This window comes from Ailuropoda melanoleuca, chromosome 2, assembly GCF_002007445.2.
Source record: "Ailuropoda melanoleuca isolate Jingjing chromosome 2, ASM200744v2, whole genome shotgun sequence".
In the NCBI taxonomy this organism is placed as follows: Eukaryota; Metazoa; Chordata; class Mammalia; order Carnivora; family Ursidae; genus Ailuropoda; species Ailuropoda melanoleuca.
In genome coordinates, this window is record NC_048219.1 from 105,000,694 (window position 1) to 105,016,912 (window position 16,219).

Here is a 16,219-nt window from a genome sequence, read left to right on the forward strand (position 1 = left end):
TATGTTTTGAGTTAGAGTTCTATATTTTGTTCTTCAGAGTTACTAGGAATTACAATGTCATAAACTCATGGTACAAAATATTTAATAAGTACAAATATATACATACACACATTTGTACAAAACCTGTATTGCAACACTTTCTAAAGAATGTCCTATACATGGGGCACCTGGGTGGCTCAGTTGGTCAAGCATCTGCCTTCGGCTCCTGTCATGATCTCTGGGTCCTGGGATCCAGTAGGCGAGTAGGCTCTGTGCTCAGCGGAGAGTCTGCTTCTCCATCTTCTTCTGTCCCTCCCCCCGAACCCCCCNAATGTCCTATGCATAACAAGGCACATTTAAATATTTAAAAATTATAACATCACGAATAAACTTCACTTATTAACTTGTCCTTTTGTGAACTCCAGGAGCAAAACCAGGTCCTTGAAGTCTTGGCCAAAGCAAAGGTCCCAGAGCCATCTTAAGATTTCTCAGGGATGTAACTCTAGCCACAGAAGCGATTCTCCTTCAAAAGAATCACTTCCTCGAAAACACTCTCTCACTTGGTTAGGGATAACTTAGGGAAGTTGTTTTCTGTGCTCGCCAGACACTCTTGGGAATACATCAGGGAAATGAAAGCGGTGGGCAGGCTGATGGAGAAGAGCTGCTATTAAGGAATGGGCTCATTCCTTTAACGTCACTAAATTTAAAAGTCTCCCCTTTTTTGGAGTTCCTATATTAGTAGATTGAATCTTTTCTTGAATTAAGCCAAAGGGAAGAGGGACTCTTTCATGATTCCAAGACACAAGCCTGCCTCTACCTGACAGATGTCTTTCAAAAGTCAATGCAGCCTGGGCAAACTGAGCTTCTGTGCCACGAACTACCAAGCCTGGACAGCTTGTAGTAGGACACAGTTCTCGGTGCCTTCGGCTTCTAACCTAAACTCACCCAGGCTTTCAAGCGGGTACGAGTACATAGTAGCTACACCGCTAGTTTCACTGGGTTACCTGCATGCATACATAATGCTGGGCGTCAAGCCCTGAAAGATTTCCTGTTCCCCTCTAGGGATTTTGGTAGTTCTAGATGCTCTAAACGTGTGCTCACACACAAGGCTTCTTTTTTTTAAATTAAAATAATGTTTTTATGGAGGTGAAATTCATTCTGCATAAAATTAACTGTTTTAAAATCGAACATTCACTACATCCACCATGTTTTGCAACCACCATTCACATCTAGTTCCAAAATATTTCCATCATCCCAAAAGGAAACCCCATACCTATTAAGCAGTTGCTCCCTATTCTTCCTCCCCAAGCCCCCGGCAACCATCAATATATGTTCTGTCTCTCCAGGGATTTACCTACTTTGGATATTTTTATATAAATGGAATACACTATGTGACCTCTTGTATCTGGCTTCTCTCACCCTGGCATAGTGATTTTAAGGTACATCCATATTGTAGCATGGGTCAGTACTCAATTCCTTTGTATGGTCAAACAATATTCCATTATACATATGGACCTCAATTTATCCATTCATTCATCGGTGGACACTTGGGTTGTGCTATGGAATGAATGCTTGTGCCCCTGCCCGCAGTCATATGTTGAAACACTAATACCCAATGTGGTCGTATTAGTAGTTGGGGCCTTTGGGTGATGTCTAGTTCACAAGGATGAAACCATCATGAATGGATTCATGCCTTACAAAAGAGGATCCCGAGAGATCCCTTGCCCTTTCTACCATGTGAGGGCGCGGAGAGCAGGTGCTGGGAATGAATGAGGAAGAGGGCCCTCACCCAAATACAACCAGGCCAGTGCCTTCGTTTTGAACTTGGCAGCCTCTGGGGCTATGAGAAATGAAATTCTGCTATTTATAAGCTACCTGGTTTGTGGGATTTTGTTATAGCAGCCTGAAGCGATGAAGGCTGCTTCCCCTTCGGGCCACTGCGAATAGTGCTGCTATGAATATGCGTGTACCTGCACCCGAGCTTTCTCTAACTGGCTGAAACCACTACATTTGGGGCGTTGCAGAGGGCTCCCACCTCTCGGCATCGTTGTTGCACTGTTGTGCACCTTCATCAAGACCTTCATGGTATCAAGGTTGTGTGGTTCTCATTTTCTGTTTTGTGTTCTGTTCTTTTAGATTGCTGATTGTTTCACAATTTCTTACAGAATTTTGAAAGGAAGAAGCACTCCTTGTTATTTCTCTCCACTAGTCTTCAGTGAGGCTGAGATGCTAGAAATGATCAATACAAGGTTTTACTTAACATTGCTCCTCTTTGAGGACCAAGTCTTTCTTACAGGGCCACAGCCTTGCTCCCTGTTTCTCTCTTTCCTAGGATGAGCCAATTTCCAGGAAAACCTCAATCTTCAAAAACCTGCCAATGATTCCCAGATAATTTCAAATGCCTCTTAGATTCAAGCTAGAGCTCCTGTTATACAGAGATAAAAAGATTCACAGTTAAGCCTTCAATAATGGGTACATAATGCTTTGAGATAACTTGACTATATCAAATACATGTGGCTGTTTATTCAGATATGCTTATTGGTTGTGGTGGTTTTAAAATATGTTCACAAGGGGCGCCTGGGTGGCACAGAGGTTGGGCGTCTGCCTTCGGCTCAGGGCGTGATCCCGATGTTGTTGGATCGACCCTCGCGTCAGGCTCCTCCTCTATGAGCCTGCTTCTTCCTCTCCCACTCCCCCTGCTTGTGTTCCCTCTGTCGCTGGCTGTCTCTATCTCTGTCAAATAAATAAATAAAATCTTTAAAAATAAATAAATAAATAATAAAATAAAATATGTTCACCAACTTGACACTTCCCCTTATAAAAAGCGGAGCCTAATTTCCACACCCCCTATCCTCTCCACCTCCCCACCCCTGAGGTATATGAGCTGGACTTGGTGATTTGTTTCTAATGAGTAACAAATCACGTGNGTTCACAAACTTGACACTTCCCCTTATAAAAAGCGGAGCCTAATTTCCACACCCCCTATCCTCTCCACCTCCCCACCCCTGAGGTATATGAGCTGGACTTGGTGATTTGTTTCTAATGAGTAACAAATCACGTGAAAGTGATGGTATGGCCTCCAAGGCTAGGTCATAGAAGACACTGTGGTTTCTTCCTTGCTCTCCCTCATACTGCTTGCTCTGGGGGAAGCCAGCAAGCCACCATGTCAGGAGGACATGACTGTAGCCTGTGGACAGGCTCACCAAGGGAGGAAGTGAGGCCTTCTACTAAACAGCAAGGAAGTGGGGCCTCCTACTCTCAGCCATGTGAGTCAGCCATCTTAGAAACAGAGCCTTCTGCCCCATTCCAGCCTTCAGGTGATGGCAGCCCAGCCACCATCTTCTGGACTACAACCTTAAGAAGAAACCTCGAGCCAGAACCACTGAGCCAAGCCACTCCCAAATTCCTGACCAGGAGAAACCATGAAATAATTTTTAAAACTGTTAAGCTTTGTTACACAAAAGTATATGATTAGTATATTTATTCAATGAGCTGGACTTTGCAGGATGCAAAGAAAATAACATTATTCTTTCTTGCCTTTTCCCCTAATAAACATGCTTTCTCTCTTTGTTCTTTGCTGCCCTCGATGAAATAATAAAAATGTTGCTTAGCTTTTCTGGATACTTTTAGATATTAAAAAGTCCATTTTTTTTTCTTATAATCATATAATTTGAGCTAACATTCAATTTAAGTTTCACCCCGCTGTCAACTCAAGGATATATTTCAGGCCTGAAAGCTGGTTGTTGGGAAGGAAGTGTGGCTGGTTTCTTTATTTCCCATCTTGTTCTACTTCCTCTCCCCCACTCTCTAGGCTGGCTCTAGGATGCCTCTGCGGGTAGGGGGTGGGGTAGAGGAAGGAAGCCAGGTAAGGAAGAGAAAAGGTCTTACTTGGCTGGTTTGTCTGTAATATGATATTTGTGACTTCTGGGAATGGTACAGTAGTATGCTGGAGTTTGCCTGTACCAACTTACAGAAGCTAACGGTTCAATATCAGGACCATTAGGTGATTGTTAAACCTAGCCATCATTAAAAATTTAACTATATGTAAACTTACAATTAAATAAATGTTTTAAAATAACAAATACTCATCACCTTCTAGTTATTTAACTACATTTTACTATAATCCATGTTCTTGTCTTGAGTTTACTTATGTCTACTCAACTGAATGCTGGAAGCACTTCACAATGGTATGCATCTTTTTCTAATGCCATGTAGACGTCACATGGGTAGCCTGAAATTGGCTGTGCTGGGAGTGTGGAGCCGTGGAATCATATCATGGAAGTCAGAAATGCTACAAATCTGGACCGTTTTCCTGGAGATCTAGTTGTTAAACCTTTACCAGAACATCCCTGCTGTGGTATATTCCAAACGCAGGTCTTCATTCTCATGGAACGCCTCTGGTGGGAAATGTGTTTCCTGCAGTTACCTTGGCCTGGTCCTGTCTCATCCACTCGACTTCTCACGATCTTCCCCTGAGTAGTTAGGGATAGCTATCTGTTAGGGATACCTCTTCCCTCTAAGCAGCCCTAGTAGATTGAGTCATCCTTAAAATCCCAAATTGCTCCTTCCTATGGAACTCCCTTATGGCCCAGGAAAAACTCACCTTCTTTTGCTCTGCCTCAAAATACAGGCTGTTCCCATGAGAATTTCCTTTCTTTATCATGCAGTCAGAGCAGCAAGCCTTCTGTAGGCTTCAGTGCCTTTTGTCACTCTGACTTGGACACCAGTCCTTGTGTTTTGTGTTCCTTAAACTTGAGAGAACATGTGCCAGGAACTCTAAATGCTCCCTAGAAGTGCCTACCCTCCCCTCCTCCCTTGGTTGACTGGAAGAGGAGAGAAGCATACCTCCCAATTCCCTGTGGGGATGCTGATGGGGATGTCAGATCACGTGACAACTCTCTTCAAACAATTATTTTCCCATCTTTTGAATCCTCGCATAGATTCTTAGCCTACACATACAGTATGGCTACAAGTGGTATGCTGTTGGTAAAGCTGGAGTAGGACACCCTCTTTATCACTCCCACATAGACTGTCTGACACCTCACCTTAAAACTCAACTGTCTTTTGCTACCTATTGTTTATTCTGTGTTTTGGGGCCTCTGCTCAAAGCAGGAGAAAACAAGAACAGTCGCAGCTGTTACATGTGTCTTAGCCTCAGTCTGCTTTTTCTTTCAAATCTTCTCCACTGGGTGTTGAGGCAACCTGGGCTATACATGGGCCACATGGGCCACGTGGGTTGAGGGAGTGTTCCAGGGACTATGAGGCTCAGGCTGGGTTGTTTTCTTATGTCTAGCAGCAGATGGGGGAGCTTAGGTGTTGGTGCAAACAATAAGAGAGGGAGGAGCCAAGGCTCTCCTGGGTGAGTGGTGTCAGATACCAAGTATCAGGAACAGAGCACAAGCCAAAGATGAGAGATAAGAGAACAAGTTAGAAGAGAGCAAGATCATGTTGGGAAGTGGATACGGCTCCCATTGAGCTCCTCACTACCATGTTCTAGCCTATTGGCATGGGCTACTCAGCAGGCCAGGGCCTGGTCAGCTGGTTGAAGGCACAGGGTGGGCATGGACAGTGGCATTTTAAGTTCCTCAGGATTAGTTAGATGGCCTTTAGTTTCTTGCCTAGTACCTTGCCAATTATGCCTTCAATGGGAAGATAAGAAAGGAAGTAGTATTCAAGTAAGACCCTTTCCAAATGAGCATCAATTTGATGGCCAGCACAGCACAGGGATAATAGAGAAGTACATTTAGATTCAGTACCTTCCAGCCTAGCAAATACCTGCCCTAATTACATAACACGAATTCCCTGAAGGCAGGCTCCTTATCTTATGCAGTGTCTCCATAGGACGACCACACTGGTAAATGTCTAATGGACAGTAATTTCTGATTTACTAAAAGTGTTTCTTTCTTATTTGCAAGTCCTAGGTTCCATCATATACAAAATAAAAGTCCAAATTCTCTGGCCTAGTTTCCAGAGCATGCTGCAGCTCCAGAATTCACCTGATCTGTCTCATTTCCCATTGCTTCTCTTCATACATGCTGTGCTCTGCCCAGCTGGTTTTGTAACTTGCCTCTGGACACAACTTTTCTAGTTACTCATGTAGGGGCCCAGAATATGTCACTCCCAAATACGCTGTATTGGCATAAGGGTAATTTTGAGCAAATGAGAATTAATAGATGCAGAAAGAAGCCTTCCTGAGGTTTCCTTTATCTGACTAAAGGCTGAAACTTCTGAAAAATGAGGACTGCCAGAAATCCCCTTGCCCAGGGAAGTTTCATGGCCATGAAGAACATCTTTAGGTCAATGAGAAGATGGACCTGCAAAAACATTTATTCCATTAGTTTCCCTCATATGTTTATTTTCCAATGGTTTAGTGCTTTTGAAAGTTTACAACTTTTTCTGTTGTTTTATTTCTCCACAAATTATTGTGTGTTTTGTTAAGATGCTGTATTAGTCCAAGTTCTAACCACCTCTTTGAGTTACTCTTCATTGAGGTTTCTCCTGAATGATGTGTGCTGTACATGTTAATAAACTGTTTCTCTTTTGTCAATCTGTCTTTTGTCAGTTTAATTTTATAGGGTCCCAGCAGGAGAATCTAGGAGGGTAAAAGGAAAAAGAATCTCTCCCCGCCCCCCGCACTCATATTCTTTTACTCTCTTAGAAATCATTCCTCTCCCTACCCCCTCATCAAAATCCTACCCATAATTAAAATGAAGTTCAGATTCCACCTGTTGTAAAGCCTTCTCTATCTAGATCTGCTTGAAGTGCTCATGCCTTCAGAGCTCTAGTCCATGCCCTCAAGGACATGGCAATGAATAATCATCAATCAAGCACTGTCTTGGCATGCCTATTCTATGGATGTTTGGAACTTTTCTTCAAATTTCTGTTGATATTTTGCTCCTCTAACCTGCCTTGAAATGCTAAGACTTGGTTATGTTCAATAAACCATTGTACCTGTAATATCTCAGAACCTCCCAAGTTTATGACTTTCCCTGGAGCGCATGATTTACCCCCATAAAATGCAGGAAGCGACATATCCAAAAGCAGTCTTTTATATACAATGATTTTTTTTAATTGCAAACCTCAATCCGTTAAACTATGCCTTAGAAGCAAATAAAATCAAATATTTATTGAGCTATGTGCCCAGCATTCTGGCAGGTACTGCAGAGAATAAGATGATATACAGTAGACTTTTGTGAGACTGAAGATACAAAGGAACAATGACCAGAGCCTATATAAAAACAGAACTCTGACCCACAACATCTGCAGCAGTCAGTCCAGAAAGGCAACCACAATCTATGTGGCAACTGGAAACTGGAAACTGGCAAATGGCCAGGACTTGATCAGTAACTGTCAGCTTCCTTAGTTTTTGCCCTTTCCAACCAAGGGCCAACTAGAGAAAGGCATTTACTCACTCTTACACAATCACATAGGATGTCTTGCCTCTAGTTAGCCTTCCTTTTGCCAAGAACTTATCAGGGCATACCCAAAGCCTTTTGTTACTGTGAAGCTTTACAGTCCCTGCCTGCTTTTGGGTCTTGGCCCAATTCAAGTGATGGTGGCTGACAACTTGCTCTAAGAAGCTCTGAATAAATATCCTTTGCTTATTTCCATTCTTGGAACTTAGAGGTGGTTTCAATTCTTAACTAGAGGCCCCACACACTCATGACATAATCATTTATAATTTTACTTGAGCTTGAACTTGAATTGTGGTCTTTGAGGCTGGTGTACAGGAGAGTTAACTAGTGACTGCTCTGTACACAGACAACTTTGCTTTCATATTCATATGTACTTTACAGGAGAAAATATATTCTCCATATTTCAGGTGTTTTTTTTTTTTTTTTGAATGTGTCAAACTTAATACCTGACGGATCTTAAGGGTCTATTCTTGAGAGATCTCAGTGAGGTGTGATCAACTTTGAAGAGTGAAAAGGAAATTAATAAAAATAAAAGATAACCATTTAAGCCTGTGAGACTAGAATAAAAATGGTACCAACTGACAGAAATGGAGACTTGGAAAAAGAATTAGGTATAAAGGTCAAGAGACAGCAGGAAGCTTAAGTTCATTCAACGGATATTGACTGCCAACTCTGTGCTGGGTACTATTCTAGATGGTGAGGATATAGTGGAGAACAATATTGACAAAAATCCTTGCTTTTGTGGAACTTATATTTGAAAATGCAGACAGCTGGTATTTATCCTTGAGCAAGATATGCACTTGGGGTCCAAAGAAAGGAATGCGTGTGATCAGGATGGTGTCACAGCACAGAAATCTCACCAGAGTCTGCTGTCACAAAGCAGTACAGTGGAATTTCCTTGTGAGGGTACTGGGGGAAAATGTTAATGGAAGATTAACCTAGGGTCGGAGACTACTTGAAGAGAGCTGGTCTAGAATCACCTTATCTTCATTATCATGAGAATATCACAGCATTTGTCCTTTAGTGGATGCTCTGGCAGTAGGTGGTAATAATGGTAACTTGCATTTACATACATTTGTAAAGTACTATCATTCACATTATTTAAGAAAAAGCTAGCCGTATCCCTGTATTTACAGATGGAGAACTGAGGCAAAATTGAGAGTGGAATAAACCTCAAGATTACATAACAAATTGTGGTCAGATTAAGAATTAGAATATAGTTTTCCTGACCCTTAGATCTTGAGAGGTGTTTATACTGCTATTATTTTTTCAGTCTATATATCATAAACGTAGTATATTATGAGCTTGACACTCTAATGAATGGTAAAGAAAAGAATAAAAAGGGTGCTGGTAAATGTATGCAACCAAATTTCCCCCAAGTAGTAATTTCAAGTATGTGGTTAAGATTTTTCTAATTCTGGGGCGCCTGGATGGCTCAGTCGTTAAACATCTGCCTTCGGCTCAGGGCGTGATTCCAGAGTCCTGGGATGGAGCCCCATATTGGGCTCCCAGCTCCGCTAGGAGCCTGCTTCTTCCTCTCCCACTCCTCCTGCCTGTGTTCCCTCTCTCGCTGGCTGTCTCTCTCTCTCACTGTCAAATAAATAAATAAATAAATAAATAAATAAATAAATAAATAAAATCTTTAAAAAAAGATTTTTCTAATTCTGAATGATTCCCTAGAGGTGCTTGATGCCGATCATTTATTACAGACTGATTGGATCAATACAAAAAATGTCCATTGGCGTTTCATTAGTCACTTGAATATGTATTTAAGATTAGTGAAACGAGAAGACAAGATAATTAAGAAGTGCACTATATTGTCACTATGGAAGTAAGAAAATTTAATTTCTTTGTGCTGTTTGAAGATGTTAAAAATGCACGGGTGGTGAAAAACTCCAGTTAAATTACAGAACCCTTTAGTCTTGTTTTTGTCTTCTGAATACAAGATAGGACGTTGGCCAAGCATTTTTTCTTACGGGATATTCAAGATAGGAAAAAATCTATACAGCTTACTATTCACATTTGCAGAGTTCTCACTATGTGCCAGGAATTGATCTAAGCCCTTCACATTTGTAAACTAATGTAATCCTTGCATGTATATGTGTGTATATACATATGAGTGTATATGTATATAGACAAGATGAGGCAGGTGCTATCAATGAGGAAACAGGGCCAGGGAAGTGAAGTAGCCTTCCCTTAGGGACAGCTAACTCCGAGAGCTGGGATCTAGTTTACAAACAAAAGGTTCCAGAAAGCAAAATTCTGCCAAACCACTTTGCTTTTCGGTCCTCTTCTCGAGAAAGAGAGAGAGNAGAAACAGGGCCAGGGAAGTGAAGTAGCCTTCCCTTAGGGACAGAGCTAACTCCGAGAGCTGGGATCTAGTTTACAAACAAAAGGTTCCAGAAAGCAAAATTCTGCCAAACCACTTTGCTTTTCGGTCCTCTTCTCGAGAAAGAGAGAGAGTTTCGTGGTTGAACTTTGTGCGAAATGTAGTTGCTATCTTTCTTTCTAGGGTGGGGCCATCTGGAACCCCGGCCACCTCCCTCGTCCTTCATTCCGGCCGGGTCACCCACTCTCGCTTCCGTCTTCTTCCACCACGCCCTGCTACACTTCTATCTCCGCTCCTCCCAGTGTCACTGGCTCTTCTTCGACCTCCGCTCCCGGCGCCAGGCAGTACGCTGTTCCACGCCGCCGAGTCACCCTGGAGACGCGCCCACGCGCGGCCAGCCGTCGCGCAGCCATGACGTAACCCCAGCGCCGCCGCCGTCGGGCTAGGGGGCGGGGCCGCATGGCTGGCTGGCCGGCTGGGGGCGGGGCCGGGGTCTAGCTCCGGGCCTCCGCGGCCTTCGCTTCCTGCGCGGTCCCTTCTGCTCGCCCGCTCCCCGCCCTCCCGGGCCGAGTGGGGCCGGGTGGCGTACGCAGCCTCGCCCCGAGGGACACCGCAGCTTCAGGGGCTGGGTCTCCAGCGCAGCGCAATGTCAGGCACCGCGACAGCTCTGTGAGTTCGAGGCCGCGGCCGTGGCGCTGGGCGGCGGCGGGTCCGGGCCGAGGCCGCTCATGGTGCCGCCACGACACCATCGCGGGGCAGGAAGGCCAGGTAGGCAGGCAGGGGAGGGCCCCGAAATCCCCCGGAGCCCAAATTGGGACAAAGTGCCCACGAACGGCCCCACCCCCAGCTGTTGGCGTCGGTAGAAGGTCCCTGGCCGAAATGGTATTCGTCTCCGAGGGGCGGCGTGAGGGGAAGGCTGACAGGGGCGTGTGACCCTGGTCTGGACTCCGACACTGGGAGTTGCTGGAGCGCCACCTCCGCGGTTTTTCTCACTCCCTGGGGAGGCGTCACCGGCTTAACTTTTTTTTTCCCCCTCAAAAGAAGAGGAGGATTCCCTTTAACAGCTGTTTCCTCACTCGTCTTGGAATTACTCTTTCGATCTAAAGAAGCTAGATGCAGTGACAGGCAAGGGTGGGTGGGGAGCGTGGAGTATCCTCTCCCTCTACCACGTGAGGCGATTGGAAACGCGCTGCCAAGACTCACAATAAATAACTTCCTCTCAAAAATCAAACTCCTCTGCAAGAGATCGAAGACAGAAAAGACAGAAGCAGGCGCGAGTCTAGGCATTGTCCCTTGGGGTGGATTCCTCTGTAGGGAGAGGCGAATGGAGTTTCTGTATTTACGAAACTCGGAGGAGTTTTTTTACCTAGCTGCCTACTCTTAAATATTGCCGTTTATTGAAGATTGCTTTTTTTCCCCTATACCGTGTACTTTTCTGATTATAATTTGAAATATACAGTGAATAACGAGGCTAGAGAAGAGTATCAGTTATATTGAACACATTTTGGTATTTTTCATTTGTTCATTTTGAATTTTAAGGGTAAAAAAGATCTGATGAACCTTATTTTGAGTGGTTGATGTTTTCATAAGCATCATTTTATGGCTGTTTTTAGGTGCGCTGAGTTCTTCACCTCCTTTTAGACTAAGATCTGCCAAGTTTTCAGGCTTTGCTCTTGAAGATCTTAGAAAGGCCTTTAAAGTAAGGTAAATCCCACTTTTAACTTACTGTGTGACTTTCAAACAACATCAGTTAACAAATGTCAGATGTTCTTTTATACTAATTTTCTACGGTTGTTTTTCAAAAATCTTCTCTAATGTGATCTATATTTTCAAAAAAACAGACTGCAAATGGTGTGTGTATTTATCATGAACCGGATGAATTCCCAGAGCAGTGGTTTCACTCAGCGCAGGCGAATGGCTCTTGGGATTGTTATTCTCCTACTTGTTGATGTGATATGGGTGGCATCCTCAGAACTTACTTCGGTAGGTAATTCTTGTCTAGGAATGATATTGTGTAGTAATAATATTGCTGTTAATCTGTGATATCTCAGTAATCATTTCTACGCCTCATGCTTACTTAAAGCAGTATTTTGAATGTTGTTGAATTATTTATATTTTCTTTGATAAGTGAATTGATGTCAATTCAAGTTGAAACAAAAGATACTCTCAGTTTTCTTCGATCTTTTAGGGTTATTTTGAAATGAGACTATATTCATGTTTTCTTAATATTTGATTATGTATCTCTTATTTTCCTTCTAAATTTAATTTCTTTGTTTATAAACAATATTTTCTAGTGGAACAAGTATCTAGGTTGCAAAGCCATTTGTCAACATTTAGGGGAAAGTAAGAATGCTTTCGGACAGATGAGTGAAAGTGATCAGAGCTTTCATGTACAGGTCACTATTGGGCATATGCCTGGGTGTGTGCACATTTATACATTTGCTAATTCACACATTGTGAAATACATGGTATATGGTGATTGCATTCAGTTAAATTTTATTTTGTCTTTATCAGTGTCCTCTTGATAGTAATGTGTTATTTTGAGTGCACAAAGTAGTTTTTCTTTCTAATATATATGTAGATACTTTGTTCTGTTTGGTTAATGAGCTCTATAAAAAGTGCAATTTTATTTTCAGAAATTACTGCTTTTCAACTTACATGTTGTAGTCTTAAGGCTAATATACAAAAGGAAATTGTATTTATAAGATGAACTTAAATGTCAAAAGCAGCAGTTTGCTACTGCTGGTCATCTCACATCATAGTTAAGTAAATAGTTGACACTGACGTAGCCAATGAGTAAATAAATTTTTAGCCGTTTTGGAAGTACGTTCTGGAATACAGTAGGCCATTTATTATTTTTCATTCTTCTGTAACCCTTTTTTTTTTTTTTTAAGATGAACATTCTGTAGTTTAACCACAAAGAAATCTCTTTAATATTGAAGGGGAAATAAATCTATCTGTAAAACTTTATTTTAGTTTTAAATAAATAGTTTGGTTTTTATTTGTCAGGTAATAAAATTTAGGACAGAAGAGGAGCTGATCAAATTATAATTTAGCAATCTGTATTTGTTCGATGATATTTTATAATTTTGTTATCCAAGAGCATATGTAATATGTCTAATTCTTCAGCCAAATATTCACATTAAACTTTTGAGATATATTGTGTATTTCAACAAGAAAATCAGTTTTTTTATTACAGAAAATTTCTAACATATACAAAGTAGAAAGAATGGTATAATGGATCTTCATATACCTAACAACTATTAAATTTTGCCAGTCTTTTCTTAGGCATGTTTTCCTGAAGTATTTTAAAGTCTATTCTAGCCACTTGTAATTTCACCTGTAAATTCTTTCATACTCATCTCAAACTGAAAAGGTCCTAATTTGTAAAAATATAATCACCATGCCATTAACAACATTGTAAGTCTAACAAAATTAATTATAATTTTTTTTAAATCATCTGGTACCTGGTCCGTATTCAAATTTTTTTTAAGTTGCTTCCATTCCTTAACTGTGTTCCCTAACCTCCACCTTTTTTTTTTAAACTATGCTAATGATTCGTTGGAAAAACTGAATCATTTTTCCTATAGGATATATCACACCGTCTTAGTCCACTTGGGGTACCACAACAAGACTGCCATTAGCCTGGGTGGCTCAGACGACAGACATTTATTTCTCACAGCTCTCCGGGCTGGAGAGTTCAAGATCAAGGCCCTGGCAGATTCGGTGTCTGCTGAGGACCCACTTCCTGGTTCTTAGATGGCAGTCTTCTCACTGTGTCCTTAAAAGGCCAGAAGGTCAGCAAAGCTGTCTGTGATATCTTTATAAGGCACTAATTCCTTTCATGAGGGTTCTACACTTGACCTAATCACCTCCCAGAGGCCCCCCCTCCTAATACCATCACATTGGGATTTAGAATTTTAACATATTAATTTTGGGAGGACACACATATTCCTGTAGAACACATTTCAAATTTAGCTGATTGTTTCCTTGGGGTGTCATTTAACTTGCTCCTCCTTTTCTCCTATTTCCGTAAAATGGTAGTTAGATGTACAGTCCTGATTTGATTCAGGTTCAGTTTTTAGAAAAAAACACCTTGGTGGTACTGGGTACTTCTTGTAACAACACATGAGGTGCATAATGACTGCAAGTCTTACTTTGGATGATGCCAACTTCAGCACTATAAAGTTTCTCATCAACCTTTAGGTAATAGTCAAATATCCTTGTGATTATTGCCCAGATAGAGTATTTCATTAGGGGTTGTAAAATGATAATTTTTTTCTAAGGGTCATTCCTTGTGCATTTATTAGCTGAATTCTTTAAGGAGAGGTTTTCACCACTACTGTTTGGTTATTCTGAAACATGGTTCATATAGGAAGGGTTGAATAAATCTTAATTCTTTGCTTTAGAGTAATGTTGCTTAGCAACTTCGAGTAGTAACCATAGAGTATGATCATACATTCATGAATTTTTGTGTATTTTATGTTTTTCAGACAATTGTAGTTACTCCTTTTGGTGCTTAAACTGTACTGTCTTTGACCAGTGGGAACCTTTTCAAATTGGCTCCACTGTCCTTTCAATATGACCCTATTAATCTTTAACATCCTCTTTGCTTTCTGGCACAAGATGCCGCAGGCTCATCTGGTAATTTTCTTGCCCCATATTTGGATTTGATCATTTCTTTAAGAACCCATGGTTTCTTTTATTGCAAGATGATACAGATCACTTTCTGAATTCTATAGGTGCTCATTCCTCTCGGGTTGTCATTTTTTCTAGGCCTTTCAATGTATATAACTAGGAAATTTTTTTCTTTTTTTTTTTTAGGAAACAAAAAATCATGAATTCTAAGTTAAATGAAGCTTACAGGTTTTATGTAACTTCCTAACAACATCAACCTTCATGCAGTTTTATTCATATGCCATTCTACTTCATTGCCTTTCTTCTTTATGCAGTTTCCTCTGGGCTGTTATTCAGCCCTACACATGCAGCTCAAGAATAGCTTCTCTTAGGAATCTTCCACAATCTTCAAAATGGTCTGTCCCCCTTTGGTAATCCCACAGTATCTGTATACCCCTGTTGTGGTACTTAGCATATTATGCTGTGTACTTTTCAGATATATGTGAAAGGAAAGACTATCTTATTTTTCCTTAGCTCCTAGCACAAGTACTCTTGCTAGGTTTTTAATGAATGTTGAACAAAACTTTTTTTGGAAGTTGTTGCTGCTTTGTTTAGGAATATTATCTTTTGTATACAAGCAAATATAATATTTAGAAATGAGTATAAAATATTTTTGTAATGTCTTCTGATCTTCCCTTCCACATGAACTAGAGTTACAAGTCATGTAATAGCCTTATTCTGTTGGAGATAAGTAATAAGGTTTAAAGTCATTTCATGGTTTATGTAAATTTTTCCTCTACAGTATGTTTTTACTCAGTACAACAAGCCATTCTTCAGCACCTTTGCAAAAACATCTATGTTTGTTCTATACCTTTTGGGCTTTATTATTTGGAAACCATGGAGACAACAGTGTACAAGAGGATTTCGAGGAAAGCATGCTGCTTTTGTAAGTTTTAAATTTTAAGTGTTTGTTGGAGAGGGGATTTATTTTTTCAAAGTTTAAAGTTCTTAGTTTCTTGAAGGATATCAGATTTTAAGTTGTTCAGTTAAGTGAGTATAAATAGCATGATATAAGAGAAACCTACTTGTGTCCAAAATTTTAAATTTCTTCTTCTAATCAGCTTGGTATCAGAATATCTTGTGAGAAATCAAAGGTACATAATCACTTTCTTTCCCTTATCTTGTAAAATCCTGGGTTGTTAAAAATAGAACTAGTCCAAATCATTAATGTGAAGATGAAGATGGAGTGAGGAATAAGAAGAATATCTGGAGTCTTTGGTCGTTTGCATACTATATGAGTATCATCTAAATAGTTGTAAAGTTGCTTTTAGAAATAAAGTAAAGCAAGGTTTTATTTATTAAAATGAAAAAAGGTTATTTCAAGCCATCTTTCAGATGTTTGGCTAACCGAATTATATTCTTTCCTTGATGTAACATAACATGCTGATTGATTGTGTTGACAGAAATGGCACTTTATATAGTGATATATTTTCTAGAAGTAGAAACTAAATTTTTGAGAATGAAGAATAAAACTGCCTCTTAAATTAATTCTTTTCTCTTTCCATTCTTTCTCTTTTTCTCTTCTTTTAAAATTGTGATAGAATGTATATAACGTCAGATTTACCATTTTAGCCCTTTTTTCTTACCCCTCTTTTTTTATTGTAGGAGAATATATATGACATAAAATTTACAACTTCAACCATTTTTAAAAGTAAAGTGGCATACAGCGAACATTTTAAATGCTCAGTGGCATTAACTACATTCACTTTGTTCCATAACCATCACCACTGTCCCATCTCCCAAACTTTTTCATTATCCCAAACGGAAACTCTGTACCCATTAAATAATAACTAACTCCCATTCCTCACTCCTCCCAAAT

General features: G+C 40.6%; 1 protein-coding gene across 2 annotated transcripts in view; it reads left to right on the forward strand.

Annotated features, from left to right (window-relative positions):
* The first annotated feature begins 10,180 nt into the window (after positions 1–10,180).
* Positions 10,181–16,219, forward strand: part of SLC35F5 (solute carrier family 35 member F5) — a 34,875-nt gene continuing 28,836 nt past the window's right edge. Inside the window, exons 1-4 of one of the 2 annotated variants that reach the window (XM_034654435.1) lie at positions 10,181–10,491; positions 11,337–11,427; positions 11,565–11,706; positions 15,143–15,286. In XM_034654435.1, coding sequence (XP_034510326.1) covers positions 10,452–10,491; positions 11,337–11,427; positions 11,565–11,706; positions 15,143–15,286 — 417 coding nt within the window. In that variant the 5' untranslated portion in view covers positions 10,181–10,451. The remainder of the gene's footprint in view (positions 10,492–11,336; positions 11,428–11,564; positions 11,707–15,142; positions 15,287–16,219) is intronic. The other variant, XM_034654434.1, reaches the window with a different exon arrangement.